Source organism: Saccostrea cucullata, unplaced genomic scaffold, assembly GCF_032062105.1.
Source record: "Saccostrea cucullata isolate Sc308-1 unplaced genomic scaffold, CSIRO_AGI_Scuc_v1 ctg18428, whole genome shotgun sequence".
In the NCBI taxonomy this organism is placed as follows: Eukaryota; Metazoa; Mollusca; class Bivalvia; order Ostreida; family Ostreidae; genus Saccostrea; species Saccostrea cuccullata.
The window spans coordinates 1-9,336 of NW_026921902.1; the positions used below are offsets into that span (position 1 = coordinate 1).

Genomic DNA, 9,336 nt, shown 5'->3' on the forward strand with positions numbered 1-9,336 from the left:
AGAACTTAGTCTTATAGGCGCCAAAACAGATGGATATAAAGAATTCGATATAACATTGTTATATACGCTGATAAGAAACATATGTACAAAAATTCCCCGGCCAACAAAAGGTTGGGGTGGGAACACAATGCCTTCAGTAAGAGAAATATCTGTTGGCGACGACATTGAGAGGATAAGGATGATAAGAAACACTATGTTTGGACACATAAGCTCGGCTTCTACATCACAGACAGATTTTGATGACACGTGGTCAGTCATAGCTGATATCTGCTTAAGATTGCAAAGGTACACTAACAAAGACTACATGTCTGGACTGAGCAATATTCAATGTCAGGCACTAGAAGAAGAAAGTAGGAAAGCCGTCATAGCAAAACTCGAAAACGATTATAAGAATCATAGAGATCTTATGGAAAAGATATCTTGTTTGGAATTACGTTTGCAAGGTATGTCTTCAACATCTTGATCCGGGAAGAGAAAGTCATCAATTTGGTGTTAATGTGTTCAACAGAGAAACAATGGGGAAAGATAAAAATTCGAATTTAAGAAGTGCAAAAAAAGACGAGGATAATGATATATTTTAATTATACGACTTATTAGGATGGGGTTAATTGCTTAAAAAAATGTTAATTTAGAATTGCATATTTAAGAAGATGAGGAAATAGGCGGACGAAGCGCCTATAGTGCGACAAATAAGAGGAATGAAATGGATATAAAAAGTTAAAAATCAAATCTCAATATCAAAATTTTATTTGATATCTCATTAATTTTAAAGTATTTAAAGTAAAATCTCTACAATTAAAAAAAAAAGAAATAAAAAGAAAATTGCCATTCACACACTGAAAAGAACAAAAAAGATCATTTTATCATACTTAATTTTTTTTTTGTAAATACGAGTAGGTCTTTTGCTTAATTTTTTGAAAGATAATCCTAAAGGTTTTCAATAAAAAGTTTATTTTTGGTGTTCAAAATTATGGAGACATGACCCACTATACTTTGAATGTACTCTTTTTTGGCACAACATCCGCATCTTTCTGAGAAAGTCCATAAAGTCAAGGGTCATATCACAAACATGATTTAAATGAACGAAATTATCATGAGCGATGCGTATAGTGGTAAGCACATTAGTCTCAAAGAAGTATGCTACCTCGAATTTTTATTGCCAGAGGTAAAAAAATCCCACGAATACCGACTGATATTTTATAAAAGATTTTTTTCTCTCAGAAAAGGTTTTCTTCTCATAATTTCATAAATTTCAATAATGAGAAGTTGATTTAGATACTCAGTTCAAAAATTGAATATGATTTCTCAATATTCTGCCTGCTTTGAATCCCCATCTTCTTTCCCAGTTATTTCATTGAATATTTTGAGTAGTTCCTGGCCTTAAAAAGTGAGAAAAACAATTCTTTGGCCCTTGGTCAAATCGGAAAATAATAAAAATCATTTTACTTTTAAAACCCCTTTTCCACATCTGATGGGCATTTAAAAGGCAAATTATTTGATTGTTAATAATGATCTTCATGCCTTTGCTAAAATTTATATTATATCCCCTACCAGGCTAGGCTATTTGGTCATTCATAATTATTAAATCATATTTAAGATCCTTTCTTAAGCAAGTAAACTCATGCAGGAATTAGACTTTTGATGAAATTTGTTGAACAAGGAAAGTATAGTCTAAACTTTTAATTTTTAATCTTACCTAATTTTGTTTAATCCTAACCTTTTAGACAATTTTAATGAAAATAATCAAAGCGTCATAAACGTTAAAATATATTGAATATCTTCCAGAAATACTCGTGATAATCAGGGTGCCTTAAAACCAATGTGCGTTTTTTAATTGCTAGTTTTATTATTTTCTGCAAAATTGATTGATTTAAAGATAATAAAACAAGTCTTTTTCCTTATCCAGAAATATATGCGAATTTTGCTGTTTTCTTTTCCTTGTAAATATCTATTTGCTGCAAAGATTTTTTCATTAACTTTGTAATGATGAAGAATGTGCTCTCAGTCTCTATACTAGGGGTTACAGATTTTTTAGGATATCATGGACAACCGTCATCTGATATTTACACTTTTCATTCATATAAAGCATTGAATCTGTTACAGGGAAATCAATGCAAGACATGATTCTCGAGGACTGGCAGGAAGAGAACTTTGCTTTTATTCCTACAAAAGCAAGTAGAACCGTCGAGGAAAAGCTTAAAAGTCAGAACTTAGTCACAGTTGTCGGAAATTCTGGATCTGGTAAATCTGCGATTATTCAACATATTGCACTCAAGTATAAAGATTGGGGAATTAATGTATGTCCAGTTGATGAAGTTAGCGAAATTAAAGAGAAATATTCGTATTCGACAAAAAATGATACCCTTTTTGTACTCAATGATCCTTTAGGTAAAGAATCTTTCGATGATATCCTGTATACTTCATGGAAAATGCATCAGAAAACAGTAGAGATTTGCTTGAAGAAAGTGAAACTACTTGTGTCCTGTAGAAGATGTGTTCTTAATGACAAGAGAGTGAAGGGTATTTTATTCGAGAAATCCACCATTGTAGAAATTGACAACGAGAAAAATCGACTGACTGATGTAGAGAAAAGAGCAATCCTCAATCAATACACACAGAATCTAGAGCTTTCTGAAGAAATTGTTTCTGAAATAATCAAAACAGAAGCATATTTCCCATTGCTTTGTAAGCTTTATTCTAGGTCAAATTACAAGGAAAATGGGCTTGACTTCTTCAAATATCCGTACAAGTTCATTAGACGAGAAATTGAAATTTGGAAGAATATGGACAAGAAGAAATTCTGCGCTCTTATTTTAGTTGTTGCTTTTAAAAACAATCTGGAAATAGATACAATCGTAAGAAATGAATTTTCTATGAAGAAATATAGAGACGTTTTAGGAATGTGTGAGTTACAAGAAAACACACATATTTCGGTATTTGACAGTACTTTACATGAACTAAAAGGATCCTATGTCAAACGTGTCGGTTATGGTTTCCAATTTCTTCACGACTTTATTATGGAGATAACGACTCTAGTATTTGGTGTTAATTGTCCACTGGAGATAATACAGTACGCAGACAGTGGTTTTCTGAGACGTCGAGTGAAGATAGAAGACGATACAGAAGAGAAAGATCGCGATCCCTTCACTGTTTACCTGCGTGAAGGGTACATTGGTGATCTTGTAGACAGGTTTATCATCGACATGCAAACAGAAAACTTAGTGGATGTTGTTATCAACCCATGTCTACGGAATAAAAATGTGATAAAAAAATTTAAAGAAAAGGTCCAGTCTGTAAATTTGTCATATATTCTTCCTAGAAATAAGTTGAAAATAGATATGTCATCCTTTGTAAAAGGTAGTTGCGATTTTAATTTCACAAGACTAGCATTTCTTGACTGGGGAGATGACATGTGTCCTTTGAACACATTCATACTTTTTTGTCATGAGGAAATATCTCAGTTTTTTTTAAGGACTATAAAAGAAATTCCGATGTATGACCACTCTATATTTTTTGCTATTTGTGCCAATGGGGATATAAACTTATTGAATTATCTCAGCCAGGAATACAAAGAAAAAGCTATAAAGGGTATTTGGGGTATATTTTCACCGATCCATATTGCTTCTGCCTTCCAAAACTTTTTCATTATTCCATACTTACTAAGACTTGGTGCTGATGTCAACATGCTTACCAATGATAATATGTTGACACCCTTATTATTAGCAGCAGGAAATGATGAGGAGCATAGACAGGAGGCAGGAAAGGAGAAAGATGGGGACGAAACACGTAATGAAACAGTTCTATGCTTAATAAAAAACGGTGCTGAGATTAATCTATGTGCTAACGATGGATACAGTCCTCTCCATATAGCTTGTCAAAACGGCCATGCAAGCACGGTACAACTGTTACTGAATAATGGCGCCAACGTCAATCTATGTGATAATGATAAACACAGTCCTCTTCATATTGCTTGTCAAACTGGAATAGAGAGCATAGTAAATTATTTACTGAAGAGAGAAGCCAATGTGAATTTATCTGACAAAAATGGATACAGTCCTCTCCATATAGCTTCTCAAAAGGGATATGAGAGCACAGTCCAATTATTACTCAACAATGGCGCCCATGTGAATTTAAACATTAAAGGCTATAACAATCCCCTATTTGTCGCTTGTCAAAATGGGCATGCCAACATTGCCCAGTTGTTACTGAACAATGGAGCAAACGTAAATTTATGTTCTCACGGAGGATACACCCCACTTTACATATCTTGTGAAAAGGGACATGACAACATTTTACAAGTGTTACTAAACAGCGGTGCCAACGTCAATTTGCGTGTTTACAATAAATTCAGACCTTTAGATAAAAGAAATGGATACAGTCCTCTCCACATAGCTTCTGAAAAAGGACTTGAAAGTACAGTACAACTGTTATTGAATAAGGAAGCAGACGTCAATTTATGTGATAGTAATGGGAACAGTCCTCTCCATGTGGCGAGTCAGAAGGGATATGCCTACATAGCCGAATCTTTACTGAACTATGGTTCTGATATTAATTTATGCTATGAATTTGGTAACAGTCCTCTGTATTTAGCTTGCTCAAATGGACATGACAATGTAGTCCACTTATTGATAAACAAAGGTGCCAACATCAATTCGTGTGCTAACCTCGACCCTTTCATTCAAAATAATGGATACAGACCTCTCCACATAGCTACAAAAAGGGACATAACAGCACAGTTCGCTTGTTATTGAGCAAGGGCGCCGACGTCAATTTATGTGATAACGACGGGTATAGTCCTCCTGCATAGCTTGTCAAAATAAACATGAAAGCATCGTCCATTTATTATTGACCAATGCTGCCAATGTAAATTTATGTGCTAAAAATGGATTTAGTCCTCTCTATATAGGTTGTCAAAAGGAACAAGAAAAAATAGTCCAAATGTTACTTGATAATGGTGCTAACATCAATTTTGTGCTGAGAATAATTTCAGTCCTTTCCACATAGCTTGTCAAAAGGGGAATGATAGCATAGTACAACTGCTACTGAAATATGGCGCTGATGCCAATTTATACATCAGAGGAAATAATTTAAGTCCTCTCTATATTGCATGTGAAAATGGCCATGACACCACAGTTCAATTATTACTGAACGAAAAAGTCAACATCAATTATTGTGCTTACAATGGTTATAGCGCCCTTTACATAGCTAGTCAAAAAGGGCATGACAGAACGGTCCAGCTGCTATTAAACAACGGCGCTGATGTCAATTTATCTGCTAATAATGGATACAACCCTCTGGATATAGCTTGTCAAGAAGGAAAAGAAAGTACAGCTCAGTTGTTACTGAAGAGTGGCACCAAGGTCAAAATGTATGCAAACAAAGAAAACGGTCTTCCTTATACCGCTTGTAAAGAAGGGTTAAATAATTTGATAGATTTGTTATTGGAGAATGGAGCTATTGTAAACTTGTGCATGAAAAGCCTTTCAAGTCCTCTCTATATAGCTTGTCAAAATAAATATGATAGCACTGTACAACTGTTATTAAACAAAGGTGCCAACATCAATTTATGTGATAATGATGGATTCAGTCCTCTTTGGATAGCTTGTTATAATGGACATTTTAGTACTGTTAAACTCTTATTGAACAACGGTGCTGACATCAATTTATGTAACAAGAATGGAACTTGTCCTCTTTCTATAGCTTGTCAAAATAGATATGATAGCACGGTACAACTGTTACTTAACAACGGTGCCGACATAAATTTATGTAACAGGAATGAAGAGAGTCCGCTCTATATAGCCTGTTATAAGGGAAATGATAGCACGGTACAACTCTTACTGAAAAGCGGTGCCAACATAAATTTATGTAACAAGAATAAAGTAAGTCCTCTTTATATTGCTTGTCAAAAAGGACATGATAGCACGGTACAACTGTTACTGAAAAGGTGCCGACATCAATTTAAGTAACAGGAATGGAACCAGTCCTTTTCATATAGCTTGTCAAAATAAACACGATAGCATGGTACAACTGTTACTTAACAACGCTGCCGACATCAATTTATGTGAACAGAATGGATTAAGTCCACTTTCTATGGCTTGTTTTGAAGGACATGATAGTACGGTACAAATGTTACTTAACAATGGGGCCGACATCAATTTATGTAACAAGAATAAAGTAAGTCCTCTTTATATAGCTTGTGAAAAAGGACATGATAGCACGGTACAACTGTTACTAAACAAAGGTGCCGACATCAATTCATGTGAACAGCATGGATTTAGTCCTCTCTTCATGGCTTGTTTTGAAGGACATGATAGTACGGACAATTGTACTTAACAACGCTCCAGACATCAATTTATGTAACAAGATTGGTGCAAGTCCTCTTTATATGGCATGTCAAAATGGCCGTGATAGCACTGCACAACTGTTATTAAACAATGGTGCCGAAGTCAATTTATGTAACAAAAATAAAGTAAGTCCTCTTTATATTGCTTGTCAAAAAGGACATGATAGCACGGTACAACTATTACTGAACAACAGTGCCGACATCAATTTATGTAACAAGAATAAAGTAAGTCCTCTTTATATAGCTTGTCAAAAAGTACATGATAGCACGGTACAACTCTTACTGAACAGCGGTGCCGACATCAATTTATGTAACAAGAATGGAACCAGTCCTCTTTATATAGCTTGTCAAAATGGACATGATAGCACGGTACAACTGTTACTGAACAACGGTGCCGACACCAATTTATGTGAACAGCATGGATTTAATCCTCTTTCCATGGCTTGTTTTAAAGGACATGATAGCACGGTACAACTGTTACTGAACAATGGGGCAGACATCAATTTATGTAACAAGAATGGTGCAAGTCCTCTTTATATAGCTTGTCAAATTGGACATGGTAGTACGGTGCAACTGCTACTGAACAACGGTGCCGACATCAATTTATGTAACAAGAATGGAGCTTGTCCTCTTTATATAGCTTGTCAAAATAGACATGATAGCACGGTACAACTGTTACTGATCAACGGTGCAGACATCAATTTACGTAACAGGAATGAAAAGAGTCCACTCTTTATAGCTTGTTATAAGGGAAATGATAGCACAGTACAACTCTTACTGAAAAGCGGTGCCGACATCAATTCATGTAACAAGAATGGAGCTTGTCCTCTTTATATAGCTTGCCTAAATGGACATGACAGCGAGGTACAACTGTTACTTAACAACGGTGCATACATCAATTTATGTAAAAAGAATGGAACCAGTCCTCTTCATATAGCTTGTCAAAATAAATACGATAGCATTGTACAAGTGTTACTTAACAACGGTGCCGACATCAATTTATGTGAAAAGAATGGATTTAGTCCTCTTTCTGTGGTTTGTTCTGAAGGACTTTATAGTACAGTACAACTTTTACTTAACACTGGGGCCTACATCAATTTATGTACAAGGTTGGTGCCAGTCCTCTTTATATGGCTTGTCAAAATAGACATGATAGCACGGTACAACTGTTATTAAATAACGGTGCAGACATCAATTCATGTAAAAAGGATAAAGTAAGTCCTCTTTATTTAGCTTGTCAAAAAGGACATTATAGCACGGTGCAACTGTTATTGAAAAGGTGCCGACATCCATTTATGTAACAAGAATAAAGTAAGTCCTCTTTATATTGCTTGTCAAAAAGGACATGATAGCACTGTACAACTGTTACTTACCAACGGTGCCGACATTAATTTATGTGAAAAGCATGGATTTAGTCCTCTTTCAATGGCTTGTTTTGAAGGACATGATAGCACGGTACAAATGTTACTTAACAACGCTCCAGACATCAATTTATGTAACAAGAATGGTGCGAGTCCTCTTCACATAGCTTGTCGAAATGGACATGGTAGTACAGTAAAATTGCTACTGAACAACGGTGCCAACATCAATTTATGTAACAAGAATGGAGCTTGTCCTCTTTATATAGCTTGTCAAAATAGACATGATAGCATGGTACAACTGTTACTTAACAATGGTGCCAACATAAATTTATGTAACAGGAATGAAGAGAGTCCGCTCTATATAGCCTGTTATAAGGGAAATGAAAGCACGGTACAACTGTTACTGAACAACGGTGCCGACATCAATTTATGTAACAAGAATGGAGCTTGTCCTCTTTATATAGCTTGTCAAAATGGACATGATAGCACTGTACAACTGTTACTAAACAACGGTGCATACATCAATTTATGTAATAAGAATTGAACCAATCCTTTTCAAATAGCTTGTCAAAATAAACACGATAGCATGGTACAACTGTTACTGAACAACGGCGCCGACATCAATTTATGTGAACAGAATGGATTAAGTCCTCTTTCTATAGCATGTTTTGAAGGACATGAAAATACAGTACAACTGTTGCTGAACAACGGTGCTGACATCAATTTATGTAACAAGAATGGAACCAGTCCTCTTCATGTAGCTTGTCAAAATAAACACGATAGCATGGTACAACTGTTACTAAATAACGGTGCCGACATCAATTTATGTAAACAGATTGATATCACTCCTCTTTCTATAGCTTGCCAAAATGGACATGATAGCACGGTACAACTGTTACTGAATAACGGTGCCAATATCAATTTATATAAACAGAATAGATACAGTCAACTTAATATAGCTTGTCAAAATGAACATGATAGCACCGTACAACTGTTACTGAACAACGGTGCCGACATCAATTTATGTGATTATGATGGAGACAGTCCTCTTTATATAGCTTGTCAAAATGGACATGAAAACATAGTACAAATGCTACTAGAGAACGGTGCTGACATCAATTTATGTGATAATGATGGAGACAGTCCTCTTTATGTAGCTTGTGAAAATGGACATGATAAAACGGTACAACTATTACTGAAAAGGGGAGCCATCAATTTATGTAACAAGATTGGAGCCAGTCCTCTTTCTATAGCTTGTCACAATGGACATGATAACTTGGTACTACTGTTACTGAACAACGGTGCCGACATCAATTTATGTGATAATGATGGAAACAGTTCTCTTTGGACAGCTTGTGAAAACTCACACTGTAGTACAATCGAACTTCTACTGAATTCAGGTGCTGATGTAAATTTATGCAATAAAGGGAACTGCAGTCCGCTGTTCCTAGCATGTTTCAATGGAAATGAGGGCATGGTTAATTTTTTATTGAAGAACGGGGCAAATATCAATTTATCTGACAACGAGGGAATCAGTCCACTCTACATAGCCTGCAAAAACGGACATGAAAGCACGGTCCAATTGTTATTAAAAAATGGTGCTTGTGTTAATTTATGCAATAAAAAAAATAA

The 9,336-nt window shown here is 35.3% G+C and overlaps 1 protein-coding gene across 1 annotated transcript; it reads left to right on the forward strand.

Moving 5' to 3' along the window:
• Window positions 1–127: 127 nt before the first annotated feature.
• LOC134260881 (serine/threonine-protein phosphatase 6 regulatory ankyrin repeat subunit C-like) lies at window positions 128–9,112 on the forward strand (the record flags this gene model as incomplete). Its single annotated transcript, XM_062743405.1, has 8 exons — window positions 128–443; window positions 2,104–3,289; window positions 3,560–4,735; window positions 4,991–5,459; window positions 6,070–6,249; window positions 6,347–7,031; window positions 7,623–8,183; window positions 8,382–9,112. Coding segments are annotated over exons 1-8 (5,304 nt in total), but the record flags the coding sequence as incomplete, so codon positions are not given.
• Between the last annotated feature and the right edge of the window lie 224 nt (window positions 9,113–9,336).